General features: G+C 36.1%; 1 protein-coding gene across 1 annotated transcript; it reads left to right on the forward strand.

The window, feature by feature from the left end:
• The first annotated feature begins 9,695 nt into the window (after positions 1–9,695).
• LOC126623776 (uncharacterized) lies at positions 9,696–14,662 on the forward strand. Its single transcript, XM_050292762.1, has 12 exons — positions 9,696–10,160; positions 10,262–10,371; positions 10,522–10,591; positions 10,847–10,991; positions 11,112–11,249; positions 11,658–11,797; positions 12,327–12,374; positions 13,436–13,546; positions 13,636–13,817; positions 13,891–14,012; positions 14,101–14,177; positions 14,262–14,662. The coding sequence occupies exons 1-12, from the start codon at positions 9,918–9,920 to the stop codon at positions 14,370–14,372; spliced, it is 1,497 nt and encodes a 498-aa protein (XP_050148719.1). The 5' UTR covers positions 9,696–9,917; the 3' UTR covers positions 14,373–14,662.
• Positions 14,663–14,862: the final 200 nt, after the last annotated feature.

The following is a 14,862-nucleotide window of genomic DNA, read 5'->3' on the forward strand; positions in this document are numbered from 1 at the left end:
GAAAAACAAAAGCAAGGAATAAACACCCCACCAAAATGATATGGTTCACTTTCCTTATTTTTGAATGATGTAATTTATTTTTCGTATCTTTCGGAGATATTTGTATGAACCCCATCAGAGGGTAAAAAAAAATAAAATGGCAAGCCCAAAATAGCTCCAACCAGGTCATCAAAAGTACGCCCAGTACTCCACAATTATTCAGCAACCCGTCGCTATTACCACCAACCAGGTGATCAAAGTACGCCCAGTACTCCAAAATTATTCGGCAACCTGCCGCTATTACCACCAACCAGGTGATGAAATGTACAACCCGTACTCTAATATCATTTGGCAACTAGCCATTCATGCCACCAACCAGGTGATGAAATGTACAACCCGTACTCTCCTTCATGCCACCAACCAGGTGATCAAAAGTATGCCCAGTACTCCAAATTATACATGAGCACTACTCATGTCATTCATACATAAACATTCATGAGCATCACTCATGACCATCATTCATGTCAACATTCATGAGCATCACTCATGTTAACATTCATGAGCATCACTCATGACAATATCCATGAGCATCACTCATTTCAATCAACATAAACATTCATGAGCATCACTCATGTCAATCAGAAGCTTCATTTACAGAGCTCTAGCTTTAAAGCTTCACCTACAAAGCTTCAGTGCAGGGTATACAAATACCACCTCCGAACAACCGCCACTTCGGCCCATAAATGATTTCAATTTGAAGTCTCCAGCCAACAGACTCTATTGACCGAAGACTTGGGGGACTACATTATGTACCATATATTGGGCCTCAACTAGGCCTCATGAAAAATACTCGGGGGACTTAACCCATTATTTATGCACTAAGGAGCGAGCCCTTATTTAATAAAATGGACTCCCACACCTTCATTAGAAAGCAACGACGCCAGCTGAGCAACCGCCTCGCCGCGAGCATCACTCCTAACCCATCACTTATGTATTGAGGAGCGAGCCCTTATTTTATAAAAGGGACTTCCTCATCATCATTAAAGAGCATCGTCGCCAGCTGAGCAACCGTCTCGCCGCGAGCATCACTCCTAAACCCATCACTTATGTATTGAGGAGCGAGCCCTTATACTATAAAAAGGACTCTCTCACCTTCAAACGCCATAAGCCAAGCCAACCAAGGCAACATAAGCCACAAGCAGAGCAGCCTCGCAACATGTGCTACTTCTAGTTGAGCATCATTTCAGATTGGGCACCGCCTCATATCGAGCATCAATTCTAGACGACATCTAGTTAATTTGGCCCACACATGGACTGAATTTCAAATTTCCAGCCAAAAGACTTTCTTGACTGAAGACTTGGGGGACTACTGTTTATACCATATTTAAGGCCTCGTATTTAGATCTCGTACAAATATTCGGAAGACTTAAATGTAATTATGTAATAAAGGAAGGGGCAAATATGTAATAAGTGAGGAGTCCTTATTCTATAAAAAGACCTCTCACCCTCACAATTAGGGAGGCCATTTCTGAGGCCAATTCCTAGGCCCTTTCATCCCCTCTCAACGCTCTCTCTCAGAGCTCTTTGTCCCTCAGATAAATACATAATCAGTGTGGACGTAACCCAAACCTTGGGGGTGAACCATGATACATCTTGTGTCATTTACATTTCATGCAGATTCACGGTCGGATTTACGTTGTTCCAAGATCTTCAGTTTTGTGTATCAACAGCTTCCATGGCTCTCTAAATTCTTCCTCTCTGTACATTTCTATTCTCATTGTTAAGAAGAAATCTCAATTCAGAAATCAAACACTAATAGTAGGGAGGAGAGCCAGTGGGATTTCAAGTTAATTGGAGAATTACAATCAAGGAGTTTCTCACCATGTTTTTTTTTTTTTTTCGTTTTAGCATGGTATATAGGAATGTACTTGATGGATATATAGGGTTCTTCATATTATTATTCATCTGCTTAATTGAACGTAGGGCTTACTGTTAGTTCACTAGCGGAGCCACACCAAAGGCTACGGTGGGCTGTAGTCTAGGAGAGTGTGGCAATATGTATGTACTTTAGTGTATAGTCTAATATAATAGACATAAAAAGTGCAATAAGAATTATTTTTTTAATGAAACTAGCCCAATGAGTATTTAGCACAACAAAAAGTATAAAAATTACCATGAAAATTGTGATGTCATTTTGTTCAAGATTATCCAGCTTTGATTCAATGGGCTTTATGTTATTTTCAATTATTTATTTTAAATTTATTTTAAGATTGCCTTTACTTCTACTTTCATGGTTTTGTTTTGTGTTAGTTGCGTAGTTGTAATTGAGATAGTCCATGTATTAAGTTTTCTATATTTTTCTTGTGTTTGCATCTAAATATATGTGAAATCGGATGATTTATTATAATTTTTGCAATTTGCAATTGTGAAACCAAGCAAATTTTAAAGCATACAAATGCTAAAGTTAAACTTAAATTTTAGCATACAATATGTGTGTAGCAAAAAATATATCATTTGATTTTAGGGTAGGTTTTTTAGCTAGCCCACCTATAAAAAAAATTCTGGCTCCGCCCTTGTGTTAGTTTTCGATGATTGGTCATACATATACATATACATATATATATATATATATGTATGTATGTATGTATGTATGTATGTATGTATGTATGAAACCAATTACATAAATCTTGATTCATTATTATAAGCTCCTCTTAGCTAACGATTACAGAAAAGATAAATTAGCATCCATCCATCGAAGGATAACTAGTAATTATTTAAAATGCAAAACAAAACAAGTTAAGACTCCTAATCTCAGCATTAATCTTTACTACTTTGTTCTCTTAGCAGTTGTTGAAAGTTTTCTCCAAATCAACTACAGGGGGGAAAGCCAATTCCATTGCTGCTTTTGAAGGTCGGGACTTTTTTGGGACTGGCTGGCATCGCAGATTCTCTGGTCACATTAATCTAGCCTCTTTAGCTGTGTGTGTTGTTGAAGTTGATCGGCTTCACTGAGGTTAAATCCATCTTGATGACAAAAATCAGCTAAAATTATACCTATACTAAAACCCCAACGACATTGTACTGTTCACGGACAGTGCGCGGACCAAAATGCCCCTCAAGTTGGTCTTCAGCCATTCCTTTTTGTCTTTTTTGTACAGTAAAATCCCGATTTTGACCTCATTTTGTGCTATTTGCCGGTTATGCATGGCTTGGACTTTGTTTCCGTGCCTGGGTTTTGTGTTTTCTAGGAAAGATGATTTACTTTTTTTATTCTACACGTATGTCTATCTGACTTGCTTTTGGTTGGTAGTTGTGCTCTTTGACCCTGTTCTTAGTTTTCTAACGTTGCACGCAAGATTTATGGCACAAAAACAGATAAAAATGATAAAGTAATGGGTTGTTGGACAAAAAAATAAGATTAAAAAATGTCAGGAGTTAAGCCCAAGCAGATGATTTGTAGCACAAAAAAGAATAAAAAATTATAAAAAATTTGTTAGAGAGTAAAAAAATTGATTAAAAATGTGAAAAGCTGGTTTTGGTGGGTTTGATTTTTGTTTTTAAATATTTTCTTCTTTTAGCATACCCATGTATAGCTGTTGGGAAAAGCAAAAAAAAAATTTTTTTAAATGTGATTAAAACAGGGCCACGTGGGTTGTGGCACAACCAACAATAAAAATTTATACCTTCTTAATTTTTTAAATTCATGTATAGCTGGTGGATGGACTGCAAAAATAATAAAAAATATGATGCACAATAAATTTAACGGGGCCTCTCTTATACCACATGTTGGTCATCGTGAGGTTTGTTATATATATATATATATATATATATATATATATATATATATATATCATTATATTTACTAAAACTCAGTTGATGATGACACTGTTCAGAAATAGTAAAAGGGCGGAAATGCCCCTCGATTTTTGCTTTGTTTCTCTTGCTGTTTCTACATTTGTGCAGTCGAATGACTGTTGTACCCATTCACTCCACGCGTCTATCATCCAGTCACCCTCTATTTGGGTTGTCTTCTGAATTTTTTGTCTTCTGAATTTTCTGTTTGTTTCCTTATTTTGTTTGACTGTTGCTCTTCCTGTGTACCCATGTATAGCTGTTGGGAAAACAAAAAAAATAATCAAAAAATGTGATTAAAACAGGGCCACGTCGTTTGTGGCACAACTAACAATAAAAATTTATATCTTCTTAATTTTTTAAACCCATTAATAGTTGTTGGGAAAACAAAAAAAAATATTAAAAAATTATGATTAAAACAGGGCCAGTTTGTGGCACAACTAACAATAAAAATTTATGCTTTCTTTATTTTTTCAACCCAGGGGTAGCAGGTGGGAAGACATAAAAAAATATTAAAAAATGTGATGCACAGTGAATTTAACGGGCCTCTCTCATACCACGTGTTGGTCATCGCGAGATTTGCTTCTCACCCTATACCCACCCTGCTTTTCGTTCCGTTTCCCATACCCATTTCTGCTTTTATATTGTTTTTCGATACTAAAACTCAAACGCCCGTTTACTATTCACGGACAGTGGAGTGGCGAAAATGCCCTCCGTTTGGTTTGTTTCCAGTTGTGTTTTGCCTTGATTGAATAGTAAAAAGCCGGTTTTACCCTCCTTTCCCACGCTTTCATCGTCTCTGTTCTCGAACCTGTACACCAGCGGTGTAATGGCTTAAATGCCCCTTTGTGTCTTCTTTGTTTTCCTTTTGTTTTTCGTTATTCTCTGATTCTCGGTACAGTGGAAGGATGAGATTGTCCCATCCACGTGTTGATGATCGTCGATTGCACTGGCGAAGCTACGGCAGAGCAAGGAGGGGCGGCCGCCCCTCCGGTCGTCGGAATTCAACACTGAGAACAAGAATCCGCCCCTTTGCAATCGCTGCTTTTGTGCTTGAAGAGCACCAGGAAATAATCAGAAAACCACAAATTCTGAGGAGTAGGAATTTAAAGCCCTGAAAATGACGACTTACAGAGGAGATTTGGTTGCCTATCTTCTCCGATTAGGAGGAAAACCAGAAGATGAGGGTGTTAATATTGCAAGGGAAACACGATCGTCTTTTGCTTTTGACTTTTTAGCCAAAATTGGTACTGTATTTGTTGTGATATATCAAAACTGCCGCTGGACCTGATACCCGGCCCAGTAGGTACTACACCCTAATGCTCAATCATGAAAAATGATCCCGATCAAAGATTTGATATATTAACTAGTAGTATAGTCACACATAAAAGATAACATCATCAACAATTTTTACAACCTTTGTTTTTTCTTTTTGTCTTCATTCTCTTGTTTATATTACTTAATTTTTATTACTTCATTGAATGCAAATGCTAGAAAAAAATAAAAGAAAACTAATAAAAAGAGTTTGAAAACTTTGAGTTTTAACGATAAAGATAAAATAAAGGGTAAGGTGAATAGTACCAGGATTGACCTTTTAGTATAAAAATGTGGTTTTTCGTTAAAATGAACAAATACCGAGAGATTTTTGTTAAAGTTCCAAAAAAAACGAAGGATTGAAAGGTAAAAAATGACACTGTGAATATTATTTCCCATATATTAGAGAAAAATAATATGAAAACTGAGAGGTGCTAAGACTATAAATTAGTGTATAAGCTTCTTACATTGGATTTAGTGTTACCAGTTACAACTGATTCAGTGGAGATAGCGTTTTCGCCCCTCTGCCTGACAATTTCTGGCTTCGCCACTGGTCGATTGGTTCTTTTGGCTTCTCTGTTTATCTTTTCTTTTCGTCTTTTAATTCCCGTTTGGTCTTTCTCTGTCTCTCTCAAACCTTTTTTTCTTTCACTTTCCGTTTTCTGCTTTCCCTTTGGTCTTCTCTGTACCTCGCAAACTTTTTTTTCTTTCACTCTCCGTTTTCTGCTTTCGTTGTTGAGGAATCTATGTTTTGTCGCTGGCCGCCGTCGCCTCAAGTTGTTCTGAAAATTTAGCTTCCTCAAAGATATAAAACGGTGTGAGTTTTTTCAAATTTTTACTTTTCCTGCTGTTATGGGTTTTTGTGACGGATTGAATAAGACAGAGTTTGGCTTATGTGCAGTCTTAGTGTCTGCAATTTTGTTGTTGCCATTTCTTTTTTGTGGTCGTTAGCTTCGTGATTTCATTGTTGTAGCTATTGCTATTAGTGATGGTGGCCGAGTTGTACGTTTCTTGATGGTAAAGTCTCCATGTCTTCCTTTCAGACCATGGGTGAATAAATTGTGGATCGTTTATAGTTTTTGTCATTTTTTTCTTTTCGTAGTTTTGTGGGAGTTTATGATCTGTCGTTGAAATTCCTTTTTGATAGGCTAAATGGAAAGCGTGCGCCCAACTCCTGTTAATCAATTAAGAAGGCATCCCCAACTGCTGGAAAACCGGATGGTACCCCTTCAAAAAAAACCTAGGTCATTATATTTTAACCTTCGTTTTTTATTATTTTGCTAAAAAAAATTTACAACACGGATTTAACTGCCATCTAACTCTTAATATCATTTTTTTCTCCCTAGGTTGGTTTCTTGAAAGGGAACAATACAGCAACAGAAGTTGACCTCCACCGCTAAAAAATGATGATAGTTTTTTGTTGACATGTTTGAAACAATATCTATGTTATATCCATGTTATGTAAATATGTTTCTGATATAAACTTCATAACATTTTTGGCCTGTACATAAACCAGCATTTCCCCATTTTTTGTATCCCAATGCTGGTTATGGTTGAAAAGTAGTTCCAGGTACTAAGATCCAACATATGCCAGGAATATTTTTTGTGTATGTAAACAACCAACTGGTAACCTTTTTTTATCTACATTGTACAAAATAAAGATTTCGTTTGTAAGCCTATTGGAACCTGTGTGTTTTCAATGGTGTTTATATTTTGTGATGTTATTTTTACATCTTCTGGTCATGCTGCCAACTATACTTTGAGTTGAGACCTACAATCTTTTTCGATTGGCATACAACCGAACTTCTGGTAAGCCTTTTTATCTCCGTGTGGCCCATTTCTTTATTTATTCTTCTTCTTATTTCAATGTTTGATTTATAGATAAACTTTATGTTTAAATTTTCTTTTTTGACTGCAGATTTTGTCTCCACAATCAGATGCTACATGTCACCGTCTCACCTCATTCTTCTTCGCTTTTAGCAACTTCCAGCATTCCAATTTCCTCTTTTGTTCAAGGTATATAATCTATTGAAACATTTAGTTTTTAATATATTAACCATTTTGCAATATCTATATTCTGTTAGTTTTCTTACTGCCTACCTTTTTCTTCCTATTTTTTTCATTTTCCATCCATTTCTATTTGACTTTTATACAACCCATAATCCTCAGTTTCTAATCTTTCATTGCATATATTTGATTACCCAATGTATATCCAACCGGTTTAATCTTTAAATTGTTTAATGTTAACTCCAACATTTTATTTTCATTCTCTAATTGTTTTGATTTTACTTTTGGCTTCCAATCTGCATTCATTCACATTAAGTTTTTGTAACAACTTTGTCTCAACCACTTTCTTGAAAGGTTCCCTTTGGAGACATTAAATGCTAATTTTTCTCAAGTGGATGCATTAGGAGCAGACTTAATTACAGTTGAAACATATAAAACCTTTAACCATACCATAAGTATCATGTTAGACAATAAATGTGTATGAAGATTGAAATCACATAATCTTTCATATAGTTTTCAATCCCGCAGCAACGCGCGGGTACAAATCCTAGTGTATACTACTATACGAAAAACAAATGCACTCGAAGGCGTCCAAGACAAAGTACGTAGCCAAGGAAATTTAAGGTGGTTTTGTTGAGATCAATATTAAGGCCTATGTTTATACTAGTGTTTTCATCGGCTAGGTTTTCCTTTCCCAAAACCAAAAAAGGAATATACCTGAATCGTTAATAATATATTACTCTGTTACCCATAAATCTAATTTAACCTTAAAATGGAAAATTGATTAGGGAGCAATTTTTTGGATTAGGGGGATATTCTAAAAAAAAAAAATTGTACAAAAGTATATTTACATTAAGAGGAGGAGGGGGGGGGGGAATTGGGATCGAGCTAGCCATCTATAATATTCGAACTTAAAACTTCTCACTTACAAATTAAGTGTAATATCACTAAACTGTTGTTCTAAACAAAATACTTATAATTTTATATATAAGTTGTTAGCTTCCTGTTCTTTCATCTTTACTTTCTCGAACCCATTTCAACTTAATCCGAATTTTAATCTGATCAAGCAGTTAGGTATTAGGTAAATATCCCATAAACTCCAACCGGACCTTGTTAATGATTATCAATATCATCTTACTTTGTTGGGTTGACGTCTTGTCCGCCTAGATCCAACACAAACTCAAGCTTGAATTTTAGCCCGAATTTTGCACGTGCCTAGAAATTGATCCTGGGATGACAGTACGCAAAACATTTGACTGCAATTGGGTGATAAATATAATATAAGATCCTATATAAGAAAATAATCTATGAAAATGTTTAAAGTAAACTGCCATTCAATATCTTGGTGAGTTGTTTACTTAAATATTTCTCTGCCATCTCGAATTTCCTCTGTTCAAATCAGGTTTAGAATTGATGATCAACTTAACCCCAGTGATCCGTAAACATTGAGAAAGATAACCCGATATAAAGTATTGTCAAATTTGTTTAAAGGCATTTATTTGTGTGCTTAAGGTCCGTGGTTAAAAAATGTAAAGCAAACTTTTAATGTTGGATTTTGTTTGTAATTACAAATATAAAGTATTTAGCTTTTTATACAAATAAACGCTCTTAACCATTTGAATTATAATTTGCAATTTAGGATTGTGATTCCAAGTCTCAATTTGGACAAAATTTGTAGTGCAACCGAAATTATATCCTCTTGAGCTTATCACTTTTCATGTGACTAAATAGCATATAAAAGTATACAACCGACCGCATCTAAGTTTCTCTCCTCAAGTTAAAACACCTCCTCCCACAATAACAGCAAGTGATGTTTAAGATGGTTTGTGTTTGTAACTTGTCCATGCTGCCTTTTCAATTTCTAATGTGAACCTTTATTTCCTCCAGTTACCCTAAACTTTATAAATAATCAATTACTTTCTCTACGTGTGTGTGTATATATATATATATATATATATTTTTTTTTTTAACAAACGATATTATTTACACTAAGAAAATGGGATGAATTACTTTTCTAATATTAGATTACTCAGCATGCATCCAAATTTCATTCAAATTAATAGAGTACTTGTCATGTGGACCCTAATTCCCCCTCATTTGAAGTTAAATACGACCTCTAGCCATATTAAAACTCACTACCGAGAATTCAATTCTCGATCAAACAAATTTAATATATCGACTCATCTTAGTGTGGCAGAAAGACATGTTTACTATCTTAAAAATGGGAACGGGGACCGGAATCGGGCAATATTAACCGTTCAATTCGGTGCAATTCTATTTAAATTTATTTTTGAAATTGTATGGTTCGGTTCAACGACTCTTGTTAGGTTCATGTCAGTTCATGGTTCCGAATAATAAATCATTTGAATCTTGCAAAACATGTATTTAGAGCACATAAAAAAGGTAAAGAATTTTTTTAGTAAAAGTTAGTAATTGAATCACACAACGAGGAACATGCATGACCAATCATAAAGAATGATGAACTACAATAGAAGTTTAAAGATTCAATGGCACCAAAACTTTACAAAGTTAAAGAATATTATTCATATCAACAATTCACAAAACACAAACACATTGCTAACAATTTAAAACTCTACGAATTAAATGTTAACTGTGATTAACGAATAAAAAAGAACTCAATTTGGTCGCTGTTTCTTTTGTTTTTGATCCAGCAGCATAAACGCGGTAAGCTAAAAATCTCTCAAAAGTCAAACGGTCCCTCCTTCCTCAGTTACCCAAGTTCTGAATCCAAACACTAAACCCAGATGGCGGAAAAAAGCGGCGACGGCGACGGCAGCGGTGGGGGTGACGGTGCTCCAGCAGAGGAGGAGAAGAAGAAGAATAATCATGCTGATGGTGGTGTTCCACCAGAGAAAGAGAAGAATGGAGATCCAGAACTGCTGATCTGCTTGCTTCAACCTGCTCCCGCCGACTCCGATCCTGACTACATCGGCATCCGTCGCCTTCTCCTCTCTCGCAAGCCCCAGTCCCCATTTCATCGCCGCCTAGTATTCTCCTCCTCCTCCATCTTCTCTACTCAACAATTTGCATAATTCAATTGTTCATTTCATTCATTCAATCACACTGTTATTGCTTCTGATTGTTGAAGGATTGGAGATGCAATGGAAAAGGGTACGTCGCGTTTCGAAATTACATCCGTCGGCCAAGGAATTGGGAGAGTACGCAGACTCCGAGCCTCCAGACCACTCCCGGGAACAGGTCGGCGATCAATTCATATCAAAGCTTTTGCTAATCTCTCGAAATGTTATGAAATTGAAAGTTAATTTTCTGATTAGTGAGTGTTTAGTATGTTTTCTTAAATTCGTAATGTATGCTGACATCAGGGTAATTTACTGCTTCATGCATCAGTGGGCGATGGATTCCACCTCCAAGTCCGCGGTCCCTTTTGTATGATGTCGAAGGCTGGAGTCCTGGCAGAGTATGCAATGCATTTCAATCCAATTTCCATTTCGTTATGGGTTTTTGTTAATACTATATAGTATGCATTTGTTGCTCACTCTAATTGATTTCCGTTAATTGAACGTGGACATGTAATTTTTTAGCTTTTAAGCTGTAAAGCCGATTACCCTTGAACACAAAGCGAAAATTTGTCATTTGTACGTTCTTTCCTGGATTTTTCCTTTTTGTTTTTTTGTTATAGGCTCATACTTTTATATTATTCATTTTATTTTAGGACGTCCAGAGTGGCAGTCAACCTTCACCTCGCAGAAGTTTTGGCTCCAGTATAAGTGATAGTGACCGCCCACGTCCTCAACGGGCAGAACCTGCATACTCATTCGTAGGAATGCAGTGCATCTTTGATCAGTGCAAAGCCTCTGGTAACTTGTTTTCCTTTGAGAACTAGACTAGATGGACCCCCTTAATGTGTTATTAAGCTGAGAGCCAATGCGACTTTTAAAAAGGTTGAAAGTTGAAACCTAATTGGTTTTTATGTACAGTCACGGTTTTGAAGTTTGGACACATGAGTTCTGATCTGCTTGCATATGGAGCATCAGATGGAACCTTGACAGTATGCACTGTTTCTGATCCACCTTCAATCCTCAAGCAGCTGCATGGTCACTCCAAAGATGTTACAGGTTCGATTGACTGGTATTGTTACTGTTGTCTTTTCTTCTGTTTTTGCAATGATATATTTATAGCCACGTTGCCTAAATAATAAGTAAACTCTCACAGTCAAAGATTTCGATTTTATTGTTCCATGACATTTAGAAAACTGAAGAGCTAGGTTGCAATTTGCTCCAAGTAAACACATTGGTACCACCAAAATTCCTTTTTTGTTTAGTCAATCAGCTTCCGGTAGTAAATTAGTAGGTTATATTCTTAGTGGTTCTAATGATTAAAATGTAAAAGAAACATGATATGCAACAGATGTGAACATCAAATCCATAATTTATACCAGATGCAAATCTCTTTAGCTTCTCTTTCTATGAAGCACTTTTCTCTCTGGAATTATCATGTTTCTGAAATTCTGGTTCATTTTTCAGACTTCGATTTTTCATCAAACAATCAATACATTGCATCCTCATCAATGGATAAAACTGTACGAGTGTGGGAGATTTCAAAAGGCCTTTGCATTCGAGTAATATATGGAGTGTCTCCACAACTATGTATTCGTTTCCACCCTGTAAGTGTGCACAGAGATTAAGAAAGTTCGGCCCCTCGAAATTGTCGACATCTTTTTCCTATATTGGTTATCTTACTATAAATGCATGTTTAAAGTGTTTTTTGTCTCATCAGTGCAAGTCATTGATTCAAAGAAGTACTAGTTTCAGCATAGGATACCTGTCAGGCTTTTTGGTTGCGCTTCTACCAGATTCTCAAAGAAGATTATTTTCACTAGCCTTGACCCTCATTTGCAATAACGTTCCCTTTTAAACCTTCATAGATTAATTTAATATTGCCTTTCCCTTTACCTATATGTGGATGACTAAAACTGTCAAATGGTCATCACACATAGAGGAAAAGGCATCATTAAATGAGTCTTTGACTGCATTTTGAGCTCTTAATAAAACATTATTCCCTATAAAAAAGATCTGTGGATGACTACAGTGCATAGTGAAAATTATTTACCCTTTTTTTTGTACATGATAATATACTGCCGTTTAAGGGTTTTTTGTTTTGTTTTTTTTTTTTCTGTTATCTTCTCTGTGCAGGTAAATAACAACTTTCTTTCAGTTGGCAATGCAGACAAAGAAGTCACGGTAATGACTGCATACCTGATGTTCATTATTTTTATTCACTGTTGAAATCCTGAAACACATTCTATAACTCACATTGATGTAAAGTGCATGAGGTACAGGTATTTGAGTCATATTGTCATATATTATCTATTCATTTAGACTGAATTTTGGCACCATCACATGATACTTGTTCTGTTAATCATCAGTTCATCTGAACGCAAGTAATCAGAAAAGAAGGCCCAACTGCGTGCCTATTTTCTTGCTGGTGTATCTTGTGTAAGAAATGGTTGCTGGGGAAGGTGCCGACCATGTGTTCCTTATTTGTCCCGTTGCTTGAAATTTGTGACAGTTTATTCTCAGAGGTTGGGGTGAGATGGATTATTCCAAGTGATTATTCTTCCCTACTTTGTGAAGGATAAAGTATTGGGGACAGCCGTACAGGAAGAAAGCTAAAGTGTCACGAGTTGTATAGTATTCTTATATGTTATGGTGATAGCAGTTATTTGGGTTATTTGGTTGGAGAAAAATGAGAGGATATTCGAAATATAAGGGGGTTGGTGTGGAAGTGCTTCTGGAGCAAGTCAGATTTTGGGAATTAGGATAGAACTTGTGGAATTTTCTTTTTCTGCTATTTATTTAGATTGGTAGGCAGTGTGTGGATTCATCTGAGCTAGGATGATTATGATATACATTAAAATTTGTGTTTTGTAACAGCATGTGGTCTTGTGGTTCAATGGTCCTGCAGCCATATATATAAATTGTCTTTCTTTTAGCTTAAAAAATACCTTGGATCTCAAATTAATATGAATATGGATTCATACTTTATAACTAAAGATCTTACTGCTCTTGAGAAGATGAACACTGCACCATTTATCGTATGCATTGCATTACAATCATAATGGAACATCTCATTGGACATCCCCACACAAAAAGTTTTTATTGCAACTTTGATTTGTGTTTATCTTTTTCCAAAACATGAGGGAGCCAATTCTTTGTATTCCAGTAATGTTATAGGGTTGCAAAGATATCATCAATTTAATTGATTGTATTTAATTGGTGGAACATCTACATCTATATTTCAGGTTTTCAATTTCAGCACTGGAAGGGTCATTCATAAAATATTCTTTGACAGTGAGGTTACCTCCATGGATTATGCTCACACTGGACAGCTCATTTTCTGTGGTGATGCGGCGGTGTGTTATTGCATATATTCATTTACAGTTCTCTTCCAATGAGCTGCATATCCTTTTACTCAAATACTCCATGGGATAATTTGTTACAGGGGTGTATATATTCTGTAAGTATGAATTCTCACACAGGAATGTTGTCTCGCTCTCATCGTCACCGAAGTAGCACAAGGCGAAAATCTCCAGTCACAACTGTGCAGTACCGAAGTTTTTCTCTGTTGGCTCGAGGCCCTGTCTTGCTTACGTGTACTCAAGATGGAAGTTTATCTTTCTTCAGGTTTGGCCACTGAACCTGCCTTGTACTTTTGTTGTATATTTAAACCACTGATAGTGAGGTTGGTATGTTGTAGTGTTGCTCTGGACATACAGGGTTATTTGACTCTCCGTTGCTCACTGAAACTAAATCCACGAATATACAGCATCCGGGCTTCCTTCTGTCCTCTGCTTTCCCTTGAAAAAGGAGAATATATAGGTTTGCATGCCAATATCAATGTTACCACATACTTCATTACTACTTTTCTCAATGTGTTTGCTGACAGTCATACTGTTACAATGCCTAGTTTCCGGAAGTGAGGATTCAAATGTCTACTTCTATGATTTAACTCGGCCAAAGCATACTTGTGTAAACAAGCTACAGGTTCATCTTTATTTTTACACAAGACTTTACTCTTTCCTATGGTATGAAATTGGACCCTAAAGACCAAAATATATCCGACTGCAGGGTCATCGATTTCCGGTTATTGGTGTTGCTTGGAACCATGGAGAGAACTTGTTAGCATCATCTGATTTCTACGGAACGGTTATTGTATGGAAGAGATCAAAGACAGGTTAAAACAAACATATACAGAGAGATTCAAGTTTCAACGTCACACGCGCGATTCCGGACTTTATAATTCTTCCATTTTCCCCCAAAAATGGTTTAAACGTTATGAAATCTCGTATAATGTATCATTAACTGTATCCAACAGATAAGGGATAGAGTGGCATACTTGTACAGGTGTTTGTATCCTTTTTGCCAAATTAACATGATGCCACCAAATTGTTTTGAATCAAGAGACCTATGCAAATGACATGTACGTTTGTAGTTGAGAGAATAAAGCTTAGTTTTCTTCTTATAAACAAGATCTTAAGTTCTGATAAGAAAGTGATTTCCGCACGCTCTTTTCACCAAACAAACTCTTATTTATTTTTTGGCTCTAGATTGAATAAATGAAAGGAGAATTAAGAGACATGTATAAATATCGATGTCCGAAAATCATTTTTCTTATGATAAGCTTATGAATGTCCAGTGTGGTTCTTGCAATAGCCCTTTCTGGACTTGA

The sequence above is a fragment of the Malus sylvestris genome, chromosome 5 (assembly GCF_916048215.2).
Source record: "Malus sylvestris chromosome 5, drMalSylv7.2, whole genome shotgun sequence".
NCBI lineage: Eukaryota > Viridiplantae > Streptophyta > Magnoliopsida > Rosales > Rosaceae > Malus > Malus sylvestris.